The sequence below is a fragment of the Ruditapes philippinarum genome, unplaced genomic scaffold (assembly GCF_026571515.1).
Source record: "Ruditapes philippinarum isolate M1 unplaced genomic scaffold, ASM2657151v2 ctg1032_1_1_1_1, whole genome shotgun sequence".
Taxonomy (NCBI): Eukaryota; Metazoa; Mollusca; class Bivalvia; order Venerida; family Veneridae; genus Ruditapes; species Ruditapes philippinarum.
The window spans coordinates 36,434-58,511 of NW_026853923.1; the positions used below are offsets into that span (position 1 = coordinate 36,434).

At 31.2% G+C, this 22,078-nt stretch overlaps 1 protein-coding gene across 1 annotated transcript; it reads left to right on the forward strand.

Moving 5' to 3' along the window:
• Positions 1 to 3,112: 3,112 nt before the first annotated feature.
• On the forward strand, positions 3,113 to 16,027 carry LOC132738380 (uncharacterized). The gene is made up of 3 exons (XM_060725869.1): positions 3,113 to 3,441; positions 12,597 to 12,655; positions 13,455 to 16,027. Exons 1-3 carry the CDS (start codon positions 3,431 to 3,433, stop codon positions 14,420 to 14,422), a joined length of 1,038 nt encoding a protein of 345 aa, XP_060581852.1. The 5' UTR covers positions 3,113 to 3,430; the 3' UTR covers positions 14,423 to 16,027.
• The last annotated feature ends 6,051 nt before the right edge of the window (positions 16,028 to 22,078 follow it).

Genomic DNA, 22,078 nt, shown 5'->3' on the forward strand with positions numbered 1-22,078 from the left:
ACCCGAAATTGGGCCTAAAAAGGGGGATTTCCTCATATGGTACAAGTATAAGAAAGTTCAAGAAAGCAGACTCAGCTCATCGCTATTTAGCTGAAACTAAAATATTTACTCTGTGTAAGTGTAGATAATGCTTAATGAGGGTCTATCCGCCCTAAGGGCACAAAAAGCAGTTTTCGCTGTCGAGTACTGACCCCGGACATGTCACCAGTCATGCCCTTAAAGAGTTAATTTTGAAGCACTAAGTGGTGATTATTTACCTCCATGCAATTTCCACGGAGTATTAGCCACAGGTATGAATTTTGAGGTTCAATCCTCACGCTCACGCACCCTAGCACACCATCCTGGTCGACTCAGAGCCTACTTTGTAGGGCCACTCCCCTCGGCTTTAGTCAGGACACCGGCAGTTAACTTTATGCAAGCTAAGTCGTGCCGCCGAGCTGAAAAAACCTGCGAACTAGCCGTATTAGACGTACATTGTAGCATTGGTTCTTTAATCATCTGTCGATGCCCCGTGTCTTCTCAACGACGTACACGTACGGAGGGGAATAGAGAAGTGTAAAAGATTTACTTTTAAGCTTTCATAAATTTGTATATGCGTTACAGGGTCTGCAAGCAATTCCAGAGGCTAAAGACAAATGTAACGCAAATTTTGTTATGGTTTTATCTCATAAATCTGATGTTAAAATGAAGATTTATCAATATTGTAAGTTTAAAAAAAGCATTACATGTAAAGATATTTCCGAATATAGAATTTCATGTTAATGAAAGGGCAGTAATAAGAAATTTATTTTCGATAAAGGGTAAGCCAGTTTTTTTTTCAATAAAAATGAATGCATTCATTTTAATGTTTAATGATATTGTATATAAACACTTGTTGTAGATATTTAACATTTTTCTTTAATGTTTGGAAATTGTTTTAGAAGAATAACTATATATATATAAAACTTCACTTAATTCTAGTTTAAGCCTTAATTACAACATTCAGGATCTTTAAAGGTGGTGAATTATGGGGGTATTATAATTATGAAGTACACAAAAACAGCTGGCGCTTCGTCAACTGTGTTTGAGTGTAATTGAACTGTATTGTACCTCTCAGTGACGAACTTATTTTTCACATCACAAAGGTTAAGAAAATGGCTTTGTATTACATTGAAAACAGAGTTACTTTGTGTACAATATGGAATTTATATGGATTCTTTTGAACTCAAAGGAATACAAACCAGGCTAGATGAATATTTAACAATGATTGAATACGGATTTAAGACTAGGAAAATGAAAATGATGATAAATTGATACAATTAGATACAATAATGGTTTGTACTATAATATCACAAGGTTTACCCTAGCCTAATGTTGTGTGATGTCGTGCTGGGCTCCTTGCGGGTAGTCCAGTGTTGCTCGATCGTCTTTGGGATGCGTCTATTCACCTTTCCTTGTTGATCTTGTTTTTAATAATTTATTGGTTATATTTTATTAGTCGTGAAATAAAACTACATCTTTTTATAATTAAAGTTTATCTCAAATGACATACTTTGCATGAATATTTTATCTACTGACTATATTCGAGTTCCGTTCTTTTTGACCATTACTCATATTCTGTCCGGTTACCTGCCTATTTATACTTAAAATATCAAAATAATTTTTGTTGTCAAACATGTTAATGTACATGAATAAGTACATAGTTATTTTTTTTTACTTTCTCTTCATATTTAGTGTTATCGTTATTTCATTTAAGGGCCTATTAAGTTAAAAAAAACAACAACAACAACAAAAAACAGAAGGAAAGATAACTGGAATAACGAGAAACCAACCGAATCATAAGAAGACATTTTATTGTTATACAAGCACTAACATAATTACATGTTGACATTATAAAACCCTCCGCACAATGAATTATGCATAACGGTAATGCACAGCAACCAATTCTGTAGTTTTTATAAAATATCAGAGTAGTTAAGTGATTCTAAGATATTTAAGAGCTAAACGCCTCCCGGCACTTACAATGCATGAATGCTTGTTAAATTTAATTTCCTGTCCACATTGACTGCTCTAATGTCTGATAAGAAGACTACATCAACGTGTCATTGCTGTGTCAAAATCAGAAATAATCTTCGGGGTTTTTTTATAAGTAGTTGTTACATAATTTTGCCTTTCTATTCAATCATTCATTCATTTAACAATTCAAGTATAGATCATGTCTAAATTATTACTTATATTGTATGGATATACAATTTTATAAAATTTAAAAATGATGACAAAAAGATAAATAATTTAGTCCTATATACTAGTAAATGTATATGCTGTTATTCGAAATTGTAAAATTGTGTCTATGCAGAAGTATTTATCAAAGGAGATATGTGTATGTTGATCTGAACTATCGCTTTCATGAATAAGTCAGGGGAATATTAGGATTAAACATTTTGTAGAACATTTTGTTCCTTGAAATTACTTGAAAGCTACATATAACAGCAAAGCGTTAAATTGATTATCTCTAAGCAATTCCAGAAATTAGTGCATGTATTTTTAAGAAATAATTAACAAACGTTAAATAAATATCGTCAAACTATTTCAGAAAAAATGAAACAAAGAGTACTTATAAACATATAAACACATTAAACTTCAAGAAGCTATTAATTATCATTTGACGTTTAATATTTGTCATGCAAAATGGTGAGAAATTGATATTTTCTTCTGATAAAAAGCAAAGATACTTTGTTCATCACTCCTTCAAAAGAAAGCAATGAGCATGTTTACACTCCTCCCGCACCTGCCATCACAAAAAGAAATGAAGCAAACCATAAAATACTATTGAAGAAAAAAAGACTCCAGTTTTTCATAGAGTTAGTTTTGCACCTACAGCTACTCCTGGAGTATTTCACCATATTTGTTTTGTATTTCTTTCTCATGCTTTGCCAAATTAATATTATTAAGCAAAATTAGGGTCTATTTAGCTGATAATTGACATTAATCATATTCACGTGTGTACCGTGTTTGGTTATCTAAATAACCATTGTGACATGATGGTCATAAAATCCTTCCACCTGTCGTTTGATTTACATTATTTCTAGTTTTGATATAGAAGAAAAATTCTTAATTTAAAATGATTTTCTGGTAAAGGAGGCTAATATCATAAATGTTGAAACACAAGCAAAAATTAGTCACTTTCTGTTTGCCACTGATTTGACTAATTCGACATTTGATTCTTTAACAAGATAAGGTTATCGGGTTAGGGTCATATTACAATAACAGGAGGAGGGCATCACAGGCTATTGATCAAAGCAGTATACAGTGTTAAATAGCATCGTGGATGGCGCATTCAACAGCGTTAGATAGTCGTGAACGTACACAGTGATTCCTTGCAAAATATTAATAAAATTCAAACGTTCGTTTTAGTTTTAAGTGAAGTTAATAAAGGAGTCGAGAGAAAGAAATGTCATTTAAGTAAGTTATTTCTTTATTATTCTAAACTTCTCTTTTAATTATACGAGTATATTTATTTTGTAATCTAAATTTAATTTGAATTCCTTATTTTTATATTAACGCAATAAAATGTTATTATCAATACAAAGAAGATATCCGGGGGACTTGAAAGAGTAATGTAGTGAAAAAATCGTTTATTTAGTGTTAATACCTACATTTAAAACGAGAAACATGTAGTGATATAAATATTCTTTAAGACTACATCGATCCATCTGATGATCTGTTTTATAATACAAGAAAAGATATTATGATTAGTGACATGATATTTTTATGCGTATAATATATGCATTATTTACATTATTTATGTATTATTTATGTTTTTATGTACTTGTATTATAAGTGTATTATATATGTTTTATATATTTACATGTATTATACATAATAATTATATAACATATTAAATGGAAATTTCTTTCATAACTTTTATCTACAAATGTTGTTACTTTACTTATTGGTTGAATACTCGTATATAACAGTTCACATATACCTGTTTCTACTTTTTAAAATTGTACGATGTGTTAGTCTTGATTTGCAATCTCAATTTTATTACTATCCGATAAATGAGACAATCGGTCTTTAAAACAATTTTAAATAAAATGGTAAAATGTATTGTATGTGTTCTTTGCTGAATGATATATCTATTATTGCTCTATATGGTAGAATTTGAAATAGAGACAAAGACGTTATTAAAATCTAACAGAAGTATTCAAGCAAAATTGACATTGGGTTTTATCGGAAAACATTCATAAATCGTTTTATTAAATTAACAAGGGCATGTTTTAATTTGAAGGAAATGTCAATGTTAATAAAGAGAAACAGAATGATCATACCGCAACAGAACTGTTTGTGTTTTTTATACACGTAACGTATGCGTTGGAGAATTCCTTAGATGTTATCAAAATCTCATTTCTTTCCGGTTGTTTTCGTCGTCTGTATTAGTCCGGTTTCCCTGGTCAACGTAGTACATGTGTGTAAAGTTGACGAAAGCGTGCGTTATTACCATTTACAATAGCGAATAATTTTTGATTAATTATGATTTAATAAAACAAACTGCATAACCTCTTCTTCTCCGGTTAAAACAGCTAGCATTATATTGAATAAAAAGTTTAGTCAAATACCGTTTATACTGAAGATATGCTATAGTTATCAAGAGATGTTAAATTTCAAAGGTAAAAGAGGAAAAAAAATGAAAATAAGAACTTCATAACTGTAACATTAAGTCGGGACAGGAATAATTGAAGACAGTGTATACATTTAAATTTCCGATGTATCGCATTTTAAATTTAAAAGCCCATTATGCCAAAGAAAAGCTTTAATTGTTATTTCCCAACAACATTTTATTTTTTCATCTCCAAAAAGATTACTCATTATCTAATTACCTGAACCACCTGTTGACTTTTGGCAATTTGTACAGTTATAGTAATTTAGTATTTTGTATGGTAGACAAAATACTACTGTGTGTACATTTCGCTACTGTTATGACAAATGGTTTCAGATTCAGTGCTACTATCTTCAGGTGAAAGGTATTTAACATGCTCTGAAACGATATTTTAAACGTTAAAAAATTCATATTTTCCCTTTCTCAAAAATGAAATATTTTTTGTTTATGAGGCATAATGTGCCTTTTAAATAAAATGTGTTACTGGTTCTTGAGTTTTTCTAGTGAAAATGATGTTTAGATATTTTTATTTAATTTTTATCACATCTATTCCCTTATGTATAAAAGAAATTAATTCAAACACCATTAATGAGTGACTACAATGCAAACCTTGCTATACAGGCATCATAATTGTTATTATAGATATTGGAAATGTATATCAACAATACGATTACGCGCATTTTATATCAAAAGATATGAATTTTAATTAAGTTATCACTTTATAAAATCAATTTTTATATTTTAACTTTTTATACCTTATAACGAGAGCAACAATTTTTTTCTGACATTTACCCAAAAGAAGTTTACATGTTATAAGTTATGAATCGATCTGAACAATCTAAAATAGTAGAACAATGTGTTTCTATTTAAGAGTAAAGTAAACTATTTTACATGACAAAAATATGCTTTTTATTATTCTTTTTCATTTATTTACATGAGATCAGTAATATTAGTTACCAATAAATGAGTCCGTCAATAGATATCAACATTTTGCTAATGATGTTGTATTATGTATTAATACATTCAAAATCCTAATGAGAATGAAGAAACATCAATTTAAAGTTACAGAATTCTATGTCTGGTTCATTTATCACCACCTCCCCATCAAAAGAAACACACAAACAGCAAAAACACACAAAAAAACAACACAAAACAACAACACTAACCACAAAACAAACAACAAAACAACAACAAGTCAAGACAAGTCAAATTTCCATTATTACACACATTTCATGTAATTTCCATTATTACACACATTTCATGTTAACATGAATAAATGTGATTAGTCATAAATACTATGTTAGTAGAGGCTCTTTGAACATATACAATGCATATATAATTGTAGTGGTAAAATAATTCGTGAAAAAAGTATTTTTTCTTATCATTTGCTTAACCACAGTTCAATTAACAATATATCAAAACTACAAATTGTTAAATTTCTTAGTAAATGAGTTACCACAGTGAACCGTGGAGAGTCACGTTATTTAGAGACAATCAAAGGGTATAATTTCTTTCTTTATTAGAATGATTACAATATAGAGAAAAAAGAAATAATAATGTTTAATAATAACAACTGACAAGCGACGTACAATTATGTACGACATATTTCAAACCTTTACAATGACATTTCTAAACTTATACTAAAAAGCTAAATGAAACATGTTTTATACTATTAGACAAAACTTATTACAAATATACACTTTGCTGTGGGTAATAACTATTTTCTATAAAAAATTAATCAATGAGATATTCGTATAAACAGTCTTGGAATGTTAGTTATCAAATAAGAGTTGGATACTAATTAAATTATCTTAAAATTATTTTGTTAACCAATTTACATATTTTCAAATATTCGCTCTTGTCTTCTGTGTTAATAAGTTCTTCTAGCTTGAATGTATTTGCGCGCCTGTAATAGTGAAGTTTAAAAATAATCTTTCTGTAATCATTAAGCAAAGCGCATTCAAATAAGTAATGAAATTCAGAAATTCATCGCCTATCTTATTGTTTCAAGAGGTACATGTTCTTTGATTGATTGGCATTCGGGCACAATTTCCGTTATCTAATGCTACTTGTACGAAATTTTATCATGTAACAAAGAAAAGTTTTAGGAGTTGATAAAAGGTTTTTTTCAAATTTAAATTCTTTTTTGAATATTCTATAGAATGTACTTTTGCTAGAGTTTTCAATAAGGGAATACCAATTATTTAGTAAAATATCTTTAATTTTATGTCTTATTGTTAGTTTCAACCACTTATCGTTTTCGAAATTTGTGTACCCCATATATTACATAAACTGCAATTTATAAAAAAAATGTCTTAAGTTTGCAATCCAAGGAATTTTCCCCATATTATTTTCACTTAAGTTCTTTGAAAAATTATCTGTTATATTATATAATAAAGTCGACAATTTCTTATGATGATTATTTACATCGTGTTTTTAATCGAGCCCAAACACGATTATTCTTTCATTTATATCAATAGATATCGGCAGGCAACATGTTTCTCCGTACACTATATAATTTGGTGTGGATCGTTTCATATCTAAAATATATTTTAGATAATTTATTTGGACTCACTTCTATATTGCAATATCCCCATATTTCCTCCCAATATAGATGAATAAGTTTAGTTATTTTATTAAAAAGATCTATTTGAATATTAATGTTTAACTAGTCGATTTAGTTTCTCATTAAAATATACAACAACAACAGCTAACATTGTTAATGCCGTTGTACAGCAAAGTGCAATCATTGCTTACATGCTAGCAGATTGTGTCCGTTTCTGTTGTTTATGTATGGCTTCGCAGCAAAAAGTACATTAACGTTAGCGTTGTTGTAAAACAAAGCCAAAATGTAATGTTACAAAAAAGAAAGGTAAGGTTTAAATTTCGATAAAAGACAAACCTTTTTGTTTGACTAAAATGTTGAATAAAATAAGTACCATTTCTTCATATTCCTTTTGAAAAAAAAATGATAAGAAATTTCATTTTATTATTTATACCTAACTTAAAATCTTCTATAACTTGAATGATGTCATTTCCCAGTTGACATAATTCTGTAAGTTATGTGTATTTAGTAGGTAAAGATTCCCTATAAATCTAAATTTTATATAAATCGCGTAACACATAAGTATTCGTATAGTGCAAAATTGAAATTTATAGAAATGGAACAATTTTTAACACTAAACAAGAATGCCTTTTCAATAAAAATATCACCCTAGCTAACCCAATTTGCGTGGACATTTCCCTAACAAAGCCAAGCATTAGAAAAATAAGCTCTTGGTAGAGGCTACCAATGGTATTTTCTGCAAACAATTTTGAATTAAACATAATATTTATAACCATTACTTTCCTTGACACTTCTCACATTTTTAGTTTGGTTTCACGTCGCACCAATACAATATAGGTCCAATGGCGACTTTCGGGCTTTACTGGTATCCCTCTGTACGTTATTTCAGGCACAAATTGTCACCTGAGTAGAACCATCAACGTTACCCAAGCTAGCCGGATAGCTTTCATACTTGTAGAATCCGACAGCGTTTGCTTTGCTACCCTCATTGTCTCTTGTTAAAACCAACGTGAATGTTTTAACTAGATTTACTTACTAGATTTAGTGGTATAAAATTAATATGTGGTAATCTTTTATTGAGCCTGCTTTTAACCTGCGCACATTAAATGACATCAGCAGTTCAAAGGATTGACATCGTAATAGAAACACCCACCTTGGCTCATCCGTAATTTAACTTCGTATGTCATTTGATGTACATGTTTTTAACTAAATTAACCTTTTGACCCTTGTTATCATTTTATATGTCTCCTATGAAATATTTGAGTTGTCGCCTCTATAGTATTTTATTATAATAAACAATAACAAACCAGCAGTCTGTCCAAAATAAATAGTCAAAAGATCGTAAATCCCAGCATTGTTTTCTCCAGCCATCATTTATTATTGTTCAATTAATCAAATAAATCTTATGTTACTTCCTATAAAACAGCAAACTCTTCTGTATTTTTCCTAAATTTTATCTTCCCGAAGGGACCATAACATTTGGTGACAGACAATAAAAATTCATTTTCTTGGACCGATCAAGAAATAATTAATGACCAAGGCGGCTATTTGATCCTAAATAATTATGTGAAATTGAATTAGTTGTCCAAATAGTTAGTATTCCATGCAGATTGTGTTTCAATTTAGAAGGAATGAATTTTATCATGTCACGCCAATTGTTTAGTGTGAGCAACTTGAACTTTATAACTAAATGGGAGTTAGTTGCAGGCAAAAAGGAACATGTGTTTCCTGATTCATCATCTCGCAATAATCATGAGACATCATGAGCGTAAAGCCCCGGTCACATATTCACGGATAATGCCACGGAAGAGCTACGGTCTAATCGTTCACGGATTACTACGGAAATGTGAAATTCCGTAGTCCGCTACGGTTCCAGTACGGACACACAACGGTATAAGTACGGAGTCAGACGGATTTACCACCAAAATTCCCCGGAGAGACACGGATTGTTACGGACCGACACGGTTTCATGCGGAGCGACACGAATTAGGACGGACGCACTACGGATACACTACGGTCTGCTACGGTATAAGCACGGGTTAGTACGAATAAGTACGGTCTGATACGGAGAAGAACGAATTGATACGGAGAAGAACGAATTGCCACGGATCTATACGGACCTAATACATCCGTCCACAATCTCTTGCATAAATGCCCCACAAGAAAAGAACACCTGGAAAACGAATTGCAGAGTTTAATGATTTCGGCGGAGAGGATTCGGCCTGATCGCGTCTGACCACCGAGACACATCAGGTCCGATAAAAGTGAATTTCTTGAAGGACGCTGGGTCCTCAACAAGTTCGGCCATGAGAGCCTCATACTAAACATGAAGGGGTCTTCGTAAAAGCCCATCTCCAGTCCACCATCTTGCCTGTCCTCTCTTACCTGATTAGATATGGACTAGTAATCATTAAAAAAAGTGTTGATCAAAACTGCTTCTCTTTTAATTTTAAAATGTGCCGTTTTTTTACAATAATATTTATTATCGTGAATGTTTATGTTTTAAAAATATCTAAAAAAGCTTGTTAATTAATCTTCTTATAACTCAAGGGTCAGTGTCCAAGGCTTATGAGACACTTCGTTTTATGAACATATTTACTCAAATTTCACGATCCAATGTTTGTTAAATGTGTAACATTAAATGTTATTACTCTATTACTTAAGAATTGTAGTACGATATTAATATATTTTACCTCTATGCATGTCATCTAGCAGCTCGACCACTGCCTGCGCATTCTGAGCCATTTCAATATAAAATTGCAGCCAGTAAATGGCAATTATCATTTATTGAATGTTCCCGCAAATATGTCTGTTTTTAACAAGAAGGTAGTACCCTTGGAAAGTACATGATACTTAATTCATCCGTTCTAAACAGTGGTGGACCGTACAAGTCCGTGTTGCAACGCAATAAACCGTATAAGACCGTGCTAATCCCTGCTTCTCCGTAGTACAACGTATTACGATCGTGGCTTTCCGTATTAATCCGTATTAAAACCGTAGCTTAAACGTAGGTTATCCGTACCAAACCGTGGAAATCCTTGACAAGTTGGTGGGCTACGAATCAGTACGGACTAGTACGGTTTTCGTACGGACCAGTAAGTATCGGTACGTTTTAATACGGACTAGCAGGGATACGCTACGGTTGATTTTTCCGTAGCAAATTTTTGTGCATGTTCAAAAATTGTCAAGGATCGCTACGGATATACCAGGACTACTACGATTGATTACGGTTACAATACGGAGAGCTACTGACCAGTACGGGTAGCTACGGACGATGCCGGAATTAATCCGTGGCTCTTCCGTGGGCGTATTCCGTGAATATGTGACCGGGGTATAAGGTTTCCGAATAAAGTACGTACACTTATAGGAAAACACTTAATTTTTTGTAATATGATATGTTTAAAATAGCAATGGAAAATGTTCTCCATGTACTGCCTTAAGAATTGTGATTAAGAATTATTTGTTTGCAATATTTCAGAAACGATAAGTGTGGTTTATGAATAGACAATGTTGCCACTTATAGCGTGCAAAAATTATGATTTATTATATACTACTCTAGTATATTAGATAATACAAACAAACGCTAGGGCGCAAGTCAGAAATAAATGTAAACAAAACAGCCATCTAATAAAAACCTATGCATTTATTTTTATAATCTCTTCAGATGAAGTAAACCGACTTTTCTATTTGTAATTCATAAAATGACGGAAGTAAGAATTATTAATCTTCATCGACATTAATCTTTAAGTTAATGTAATCATACAGTATAAAAATGAAGACATTTCAAGTGAGTAGACATGGACACATTTTGCGTTACATCAAACGGTTTTCTAATAACATAATAACGTGGAATATAATCATCACATGACTGTTAAATGTCATGTTGTTGTTAAATGTCAATCTTAAGTCTGCAACATTAGTGAAGAACAGAAAAAAATATTTGGTCAGAAATGAATCAAGTTTATGTTGTAGCTGTTGAAAGACAGCACATGGAATAATTAGGTTTTTTTGTATTGCATATCTTATTTGTTGGGTGAAATTTATTAAGACTTTTCACTCTCTTATTAGATATATGTCATGGTTTGAACTTATTAGATATGGTGTTAGAGGTTAACGTGTAACGTAATTACAATAAAGTATGAAAGTGTACGGTCCAGAATAAAATATCAAAACTTACTGATAGATCTAATTTTGCATGCGCGGCAGGCGTTGTGTAGATGATGTAATGATTTTCAGAAAAAGCAGAGTAGGTTTAAAAGAGAAAATATTAACAAATTTGGTAACCAAGGTAACTAATGAGATTTGGTAAAATATATAATTATGATAAAAGTAAAATATTAGACGTTATTAAATCAATGCATGAAAGTGTCAGGTAGACAATAAAATATTAAATTTTTATCAATCTACATCTGTGTCGGGCGCTTCGGAAATAACTGTCAATGTAAAAAGAAAACTAAAATAATTATTTTCCTAAAGCATAGTATTTCATTCGTTTATGCAGCAGAAATTTGTTTTACATCTCACTTAATTAGGTTTAGTGTTTTTCACAACCAGACAGATTTTTTTTAAAAAGCTTTTGAAATACAATCTTATCAAATTCATTTTATATGCACAATTTGATTTGATTTAATTTCCATGCATAACTGTAAAATACAAAAAGACAACAATTTTAAACTATGTTTTAGAATAAAGAAGTAGTTATGATTGTTAAATTAAAAGTAAGTGCATTTAACCTTTTTGAAAAAGCTGTAAGGCGTTTTAATACAAATGTAGAACATTTTAATGACAGAGAATTCGGACGAACAAGTCAAAAATGTGAAAGAATGAAACGTGTTTAAAAATACTTGCCAAAAAGCATACAAGTTAAAATTTAAAGGTAGAGGTCACACAATTAAAATTGTAAACACCTTATGTAACAAACAAGGGGGATCGTAGTAAGAATCTGTGTATTAACAAAATATTAAAATAGTGTGACATATGATTATTGTGTCATTGAATGCTAACTATAAAAATAAGTATTTTCTTATTCGTGTTTTTAAACTTTTCATATATTTTTTATCGACTATTTGACTAATTGTAATTTGCATAATTATACGTATGGACAACCTGACTAACTTTTTCTGTCAAATTTTAGTTACTTTGTATATTCATAATATCATATTGATACAACAGGAATCAATATATGGCACATTAATCAAATCTTTAAATTAATCAGCACAATAAGATTAATTTGTTTTAAACAATTCATACACTCAACAAGAAGATTCTAGGGCAAATCGGGAACCATTAACGTCGCGTACAACAGTAAAATTACAAGTTAGGCAGACAATTTATTTTGTGCCTTTAAATTTTAACCATCCATATGTTTTTAAATGTTCAAATCTTTTTCAGAGTGACAATTCAAGCTATTTTCTACGTTCATGTAATCGTCATATCTGCAACAGGAAGAGGTATTACATACATATATTATATCACTTGTATACATATTATATCACTTGTCTACAAATACTGCTCATGGGAAATACTTAAAGTGTTCCCTGTCATCAGTTGTTATTTCAATGCAAGCAAAATCAGCGTTTATGTTTACACAAAAGAGGTCTTGCTTGTTGCTATTAATTGAGTATTTGGAGAGCGTCATTTTTAACATATTTGTGTATTTATCCTAACGTTTGTTATTTCTCTTGTGAGACATAGAACTACTCCAAAAGATAAAAAGTATAAACTTGAAAACATTCGCTTGTTTCCCAGCAATTACACAATATCACATTATTCAGTACATGTATCAACCTTGAGAATTGACACTCACCATAATGTCATTTCTTCCTATATAACGGACTTACACGTATATAGGGCTATTTTAAGTCTTTAGTAAACAAAATATGTTGAACCTCCGTATAGAAATTGTACAAGGTCAGCAACACAACTTCATCAATAAAGAGTTATCGAAATACTTAAGAAATATAATATACATTAAATTCAATCGAATTTCATTTTCGTATATTGAAAGATAATGAGAGACGTAAGTGGCAATTTCACATTTACCTGAAGTAAATACGGGCATAATTGTAGAGAACTCCGATTACATGATGAAATTTTGCCACGAATGTAAATCCTAGAAACAAAGTTATTTGTAAGTTATTTGTAACAATTCTATTATGGAGATATTTTTCTTTAAATGTTGTTGCTCAATGTGAAAGCAATTTCATGGTTGCTATAGATGAAAAGATAATGTTATTTATTTTCCTTTAGATGAGATCAAAGAAGCAGCAAGTATCATATTCAATACGCTGAAACACCTGCAAAATGATGACACAGGATCACTCACAACCTTTAATGAGCAATTGGAACCTAGTCCTAATATAGATATGAATTATGATACTTTGAGGACAATACATGGTATGGAAAATTCTTTTTTAACAAATAGTGAGGATATGAAGCCGAAGAGGAGCTGGGAGGATGTAAGCCTGATATGGAGAAAGTCCCCAAAACGTGCATGGGAGGTTGTTAATAGGCTCTGGCAGAATCCAGAAATAAGAAGCAAATATAAATCATATATTGAAAACGGTAAGCGAAGCGAGGAACTAGTAGAAAATACCCCAGTGCAACAGAACAAGGAAACCCCTTTATGGTGGTCCGAAGAATTAGGTAACGATCCTGTGGTACCGATATTTGAGAGTAATTTTGCAGAACGTGAGGAACAGTTACCGGAGTCTACCAAACGAGGCTGGGAAACTGTGCATCCAGGATCCTGGAAGAATAAGAAGACCTCAAGTAAACGGACTAGTGTTGCAGCAATGAATAAAAGAGGTTGGGAAGAGCTTAACTGGAAGAGAATTGCAAGTGGTGTTATCTTTAAAAGAATACCTAATCAAGGACACGAAATCTTTAACTTTTATTCCAATTTCCCTAAATATTTCGACCAGGAATTTAATGATAAGCAATCATTACGCACTCGACAAGAGATTTATGATAATCTATCGCCTTACTTTCTGACAAGTAAAGATATACTGACTGGAATCATGAACATTAAGGACGGACATGTTAGTTATCCACTGCACGGGGAAAACAGTAACACTGATATTAATCGTGATTATCTTGAGACAGGCCAAAGCGGCGAAGTGTTTGAGCCTTCAACATTTGAAAAATTATGCCGATTGATGTTTAAGGATCATGCAAAATGCAGAAATGATGCTAAAGATGATCAAGGACCAGATTGATATTATTTTTTTCTATAAATCTAGTTATTGAACACACTATAAGGAGATGTAATGTTAAAACATGCATAGATACGAACATGTTAAAACACAATGTTTCCTTCACATACATGTAATCTTGCATCAGTTGTAAAAGAAATTCTGGCACTCGCTAAAATATGTTTATGATAACATTGGCTCAAAACAATCTTTACCTCTATAGAGTATCCTCGTTATGTTACCATTTGCTTATAACCTCGTCATCCCTTTATCATACGTGTATCAGCTTTGACAGCGGCCTCGATGGTCTTTTCAAATCCTACTGCACTATTCAGTGAAACTTTACATACTGAGAAAAGATGGGTAGTCGTCTTAGAGAAACATTGTGAAAGAAATTGACGATATTCCACTATCATAAGAACTAATTAGTTAACGATTATATGTGCTTAAAATTTAGTTCAATGTCTATATAAAAGTCAATCAATTTCAAAGAAATATTTGTGTTAAATGTTCGTAAAGCATTACATTAGGTTTAATTATACAAACAAGTATGATGCATGGAAATGCATTTTATTTGGAATTTTATTCAGATGATTTTAACATTTAACATTTTAACAAGATTGTATAAGATTAAGCCTCGTTACTAAATAAAAACGGAAAGGTCGTATTTCATAGCATTATTTTAAGCAAAAACTATACAGGTTCACTAAATTTCAAGCCCTTAAATTTGGATATTTTATTGAAGTCAAGGGCCGATAAGTTAAACATGGGTATGACAAATTTTCTTTATGGAATGCTTGGTCTCAACACGATGGGATTCTTTAAACATTAGTGTTCTATATGTCTTCAGTTTAATTTTTGTCCAATATGTTTAAAGAAAATGTCAAAGGTTTAGGCAAAGAGAGTTTTAACAAACTACCATTAACCAATTCTGAAGATGTCGATAATACCTTTGTAGGATGTCAGCTACTTAAAGAGCAGAAGAAGAATAAAGCCTTTCTAACCTTTTGTGTGAAATATTTGCTAATGATTAGCAAAATATGAAAAAAAGGGCAGATATCTAAACAACAGGCTCGATGAAATCTCAATCAAGCCGAGTCTGCAATTATCATGAATTTTTTCAGTTTTTAATGCTTTCGAGGGATCACTTGTTTCAGATTTTTTTATACATCACAACAGCAGGTGTCAAGTGTTGCGCGACAGCCGTAAAAAGTTACCCCGTACTTCACTTCAGTGATGTTATATTTTTCTGGTTCTTTGGAATCGTTGAGCCCAGCACTTTTAAGTGTTGAGAATTGAGTACCGTTCAAGCCGGTGCTAGAGGGCGTGAGGGATGTTGCACTTTTTCATTAGCCCTCATGTACAGACTCAATCAAACCGAGTCTCTAATGTTCATGTAATTTTGTTGTTTTAATGCTTCCAAGTGATCCTTTTTTTCAAGATATATTTACATTCTAATAAATTCCGTTATACAGTTTTTAGTTTGCTTATATGCCTACATGTAGTTATATCATACGTTTTAAGACATGTAACCACACAAAACGCTTTAGACATTGATATGTGCAGTATTTTTTATTATTGATCAATACCGACATTGTTACACTTAGTTAAACCATCTTATATTAGGAAACAAACGATCATATCTATAGTCGTATATTGAGTAGTTAACCGTAAACAAATCATTTAAAAATACTTGTTATTAAAATAAAGTATGTGATGCAGAATGCTGCAGCAACGTGGCAAGATGCTGATATAGTCATTTTGAGGTAATATGTGAATCATTCTCTTTTTTTAATACAAGCAGAACAACAATACTTTCCTTTCAAATTGTTTGATACTTTTTCTGCCCTTCATCTGCAAAAACTTCTCAAACGACAAATAACAAAAATTATATAACATGCAAAGTACTAATGTTTATAATTTATCGCATTTTAATTAGAAACTAAATTGAATATCGGTTGCATCTTTATCATATGAGTTATACAATGCCAAAAGAAATCTCATTTAAACGTGCTTAGTTTAACGTTATGCTTCGAATTGTTTTATATGGCTTACTTCTATTACTATGTGACGGCGGTTGAAAACTCCCGGGGTATGTGGAAAAGAAACCATTTGAAGTTTTGAAATAAATCGTAATGGGTGGCAATATAAAGGGAAAACATTATATACATGTATCAGCAATGACCAAATATTGACTTTGAATTTAGATTAATGTTTGATTACAGCTCTATCAGCCTACAAATAAAATTGCTTTAAGTGTGATTCGGAATCCCGAAGGATTTTGCCCTCCACTACTGTAACACGTGACAATGTTGAATAAATTATCTTTTCTTTTAGCGTTAGCTACAATGTCACTTATGTAGAAGAATATGCAATTAAAAGAAAAAAAACACGTTTTCAAATTTCTGACGATTGTGTCAACTTTCTGTTTCAACGATCAGTAAATTATTATTTTTACATTTAATTTAACTTTTAATCATTTTATCATCAGGATACATGCTGCTTTAAACAACTTCAAACGCAATTAATGTCATCTAAGCAACTTTTCTTTTAGTTTGAGTGTTCAATAATAAAAATAAATGCTATTTGTAACAACATTACGCGAAACGAATATCAAAATTTGAGATAAAAATTTAATTGATTATAAAATTTATTTTTAAAATCAAATATTTGAAAAGGTTAGCACTTATTAGAATTTGATTTTCCGATATGTTAAAAATGCGCCTACCCTAAGGGGTTATACATATAATGTATATTTAAAACCATTGCTGCGAAATAATGAATAAGTAATGACAAACACAAAAGCTACATACAGAAGCACCTTTTTAGAAAGTGTCTGTTTATATCATTTGACATTAATGAAAGTTTGTTATATTGCTCTTTTCAGGTATTTTCAATACATTTCATTTGTCCATACATTTGCTTTGATTTGATGCTTATGAATAAAAAAGAATGATAAATGAGAATGAACGTTTCAATATAGAAGCAAATGTTGTCATCGGTCTCGTGCGATTCATTGTAAAAATAATCAGCAGATCACTCTAGAGCAATGTACAAAGTTTAAAAATAATAAATGCAGACTCGGTATGACTAAGTTTGTTCACACGAGATAAGACAAAGTGGAACATCTCTCACGCCAATAGCACCTCACGTCCCTCTTAAGCAATATTCAAGCTTCAGCAATGAAAAGAATTGGAATCAAAGATTACTGAGGAACGAAAAAATATAACAAAACATCACAGTTTAACTATCGTTATTTTTTACGCAATGCAGATATTGTTTCCATTTTTATATCTATGGATTTTTCAGCCAGTAAGTTTTGAACAATACAAATATAATGGATGCTTTTTTATTCTGGTATATAAGCTTTTCAGTTTTTATATTCAGCTTTTCTGAAGGATAATATTTTAAGATAAGTCATTACATATGACTGTCAAATCAAAACAATTAAGGCGGAAAAGAAATGTTGCCGTCGATAAAATAATAAACAATAAGGAAACATTTATATGTAAATTATTAAAGCGTTTCCCGATTTTCAATTTTAAAATTGAAACGAACCTCACTTGCGCTCTATAAATAGCTCTCGGGGGGGGGGGAGGCTTAACAGTGATATAATGCACTTTTTAAGATAAAATTAACACAATTATTCCTTTTAAGCAACAAAGAATGTTTCCAACAAAAATAAAAGGGCCGCTTCAGACTATATACGTTTAAATTACTTCATTTACATCGTTCCATTATTTAGTCAGTTGTGTCTTACTTAAATGTGTATCGTAGAAACTGACAAACCTTTTACAATCCTAATATCTATACCAATTAACTAACATTTGTTGTAATATTTAATGACTTGTAATTTCATTTGGCCATCAGATCATGCTGCAATCATAATCGGCGCTCACCTAAATATTCCTGGTGTCATTCTCCTGACATTTTCATATAATTGTCTTGTAATAAACAAAGGAAATTTAGAATGACGTGAATATCATTATAACACTGCTTTATGCAAATATTTAGGGTATAGTTTACGAAATGTAACCATACTGCATTTTGACTAGTGTATCTCTACTTTATTCTGTGTTTACTTGATCGTTTCAAATCTCATAAAATTGTCCAACACAGCAAAAAGCATGGTGTATTGTTAAAAACGTTCTACTTAGATGACATCCTGACCTTGTTATCTTAAAGTATTTTTTTTATTTTTGGATGATTATAATTATATCTGTATTATCACATTCATAGTCGGGTCTTAAACAAAAGCAAACTACCCTTCTGCAATTAGTATACAATTAAACTTTTGTGAAACACACGTTGATTTCTTCAGCCATCATTGGTCAGTGTTTAATTATTAAAGCAATTGTAATTTATTACTTCCTTTAAAAACAAATTGATTCTGTTTTTTAACTTCCTAGAAGACATATGATAAAAAATATTTTTCTTTGCCTGATACAAAAATACCAAGGTTGGGGTATTTGATCCTAATTGAGAATGAGGAATCAAATTACTTGCCCAAATACAATGTAGTTAGTATTCCCTGGCGATTGTGTTTCAATTTAGAAATAATGGATTTCATGATGTCACATCATTTGTGATGTTAATAAAGACCCTTGTTAGCAACATGAAACTATTAATGAAATAAGAGTTAACTACATGCAAGAAAACAAATAAACACGTTTTTGTTACAATTGCCAAACAATTGCCAAATAAGGACAAAAAGATGATATAAAATCATACAGATACTTAAAACGTGTAAATGAACCCAACGGTGAAAAGGCGCGATTGTAAAATTTGAAAAACTATTTACTGGGATGTGAAATAAAATTAGCTCCATATATTTTATTCCGCTGACCCGGCTCCTTTCTAAAATATAATCTAAATGTATTTTTATATACATTTGCATATATAACATTCTATATTAATAGGCAATTTAAGAATGATGAATAAAAGTGGTGTTGCCCCTCACCGCTGTGGATTCGAATCCCGACAAGGACATTGGATTCTTTCATGTGAGGAAGCTATCTAGCTAGCTTACGGAACGTCGGTAGTTCTACTCAGGTGCCTGTTCGTGCCTGAAATAATGCACGGAAGGGCACCCGAGGTCTTTCTCCTTCAGTAAAGCTGGAACGTCGCCATATGACCTATAATGTGTCGGTGTGACGTAAAACCCAATTAAACAAACAAACAAGTGTTGTGTGAGAAATAATACGAGTCATTTCGAGTTTATTTATAGGGATTCCAGTTGACTAATAATGCGAGCAGACTTCAGTGGTGTATGGTATATTTATTCTTTAATAGTACTTAATCGTTAATTTACAATATCTTTTGTTTTCTTAATTTCACCTACAGAGATGGCAACATAATCTAGATTGAATGTTCCAGGCTAAAATGTTAACAAAGAAATAATTATAGTAATCACACTTGCATTGAATGTCGAATTACTAGTAAGTCCCGTATATACAGGTTTTTTGAAATTCTTATGTACTTACTTGAAATATCAATTAGATGCAATTAAATGTAAACAGTTAATTCAATATCACATGGCCGATACTATTATGTTGCTGAACTTGACTCATGAAAGACAAAGGTTCAAACCCACTAGCTGATTGTCTAACCAAGATGACCAGTATTGACGAACACCTTTTAGTGAGTCTCTTTACTTCAGAGTAAATTGCTATGTCGGGAATTGGTGCAAATGTTATAAAAAAATTATGTTATTTTATATCAAAAGTGCATGTATATAACTAGTAGGTAATTATATCGTAACTTAAATGTCAGTGACAATCTCCAAATGGACAATAAAACAATTAGAGACACGCAATTACCTTTTTCTTTGAATCTTGAATCGTATAAAAGGAAGCAAATATGCTGATTAATTTAAACAGATTGACTTACCTGTCACACATCCATTATTATCAAATAGACTTATGAAGCTATAATTATTACATCTTATGGATTGACATTTAAAAAATGTGTATTTCGATAACGTTAATACATTATTAGAAAATCGTTTGATGTTGCTCGTAATGTATCTATATCTACTCAACTGAAATATCTGAATTTATGTAATAAACTTATAGACTAAGATTACACTGACTGATATTCCTCATTACGTTGTTAGGAAGCATTATCAATATTGAGAGTTTTTTATTCTTACTATTATCTGATTTGAATCTTTCATATGATTTAATAAAACATATTAAAAGCATTTCCTAGGTCAATATGTTTTTCGTACAAGATTGTTCCCTACCTTACAATACACTGGGATGTACAAATGTGACTTGCATGTCAAGCTCCGAAGCCTATTCAACCAAAGGCTGCTAGTCACTATATTTGACACCAAACATCTCGCTTCGGGAGCTCAACTTACCGTTGTAATGCAAGATACCATAATACTCTAGAATTTTGCCCTCTGGTGTCCAGCGTAACGTATTAAATTTATTTCAATTCTATAACTGGCATTTTTTAATTTTACCGAAATATATATACAGTATATAACTGTTTTATATTTGTTCCCGTAGTGTGAGACATTTGTCCGCACATTTATTTATGTTACATATATAAATGAAACGAAACATTCCAAAAGCTCATGGTACAGAATGTTTAATTCCTAGACAATAATACATAACTATAGCTTTGACTTAGCTGAAATTTATCTGGTCAAGGTCCCAATGAGAAAAAGCGTGATTCAGTTAAGGCTCGATTTTACCTCAAAGTAATCATTTTTCAACAGAGAGCATTAATATATATATTCATCTGGAATAGTCTGACGAAAATAGTGCGTTGAATTCCTAAGTCAGTCATCCATGCTGTTCAAACCCATAATATGTCTCATTCCCACTGCCGAGCTCTTCGTTACTATCATTCTCATCCTTACCCATCATTTCCTTCTTTATCTATTGCTGTTGAAAAGCAGTAAGCGACCTTGCCAATGGCTTATCATCTGTTAATAATCCAGAAGCTGTCATGATATACTATGTTTATATTAAATAAATGGATAGTGAGTCTTGATGGGATGAATGACCTTTTGCACCTTGCTTTGTATAGAACTTATGTAATTCGAATTTCATTATATAATCATTTTGAAAAATATATCAAGTAAGGAAATGTTGATGAATCATTTAATATAGACAAGAAATATTAGTAGAAATAAATGAATTAATTAATCTATATATTTATTGTCGCTTGTAAGCGGCAATTCTTATTTCACATTTTAAAGGTTGAAAGGTACAATGTTTAGACCAAAATACTAAAAATGACTTCTTGACCATGTAGAACTCATGGTACATAAACATATAAAGTTTTCAAGCAATAGCATCTTTTTCGTATTGAAGTAAATTACTATAAACCAACATCACCGTTGACGTCGCTGGGTTAGTTTTGGCAAAAACTGAGCTTTTTCTTCTATAAAATACAGTGTTACCCATCTGTACTAACACAAACCTAGCATTATGTTGCTATAATTCCAAACGAAGAACAAGCTAATGTTTATTTAACAGTGTATTAAAATTAACGTTATTTTGCTAAGCATATGTGTACGATGATTATATCAAATTATTTCTTCTTTGTAACTTTATCTATATATTAGATTATCAATATCTCAAAATATAAAAAGTATGATGTATAAACAAGATACCATTACAGATAGGAGGAACAGGATATACTGTGATAAAAACAAACAAAAAC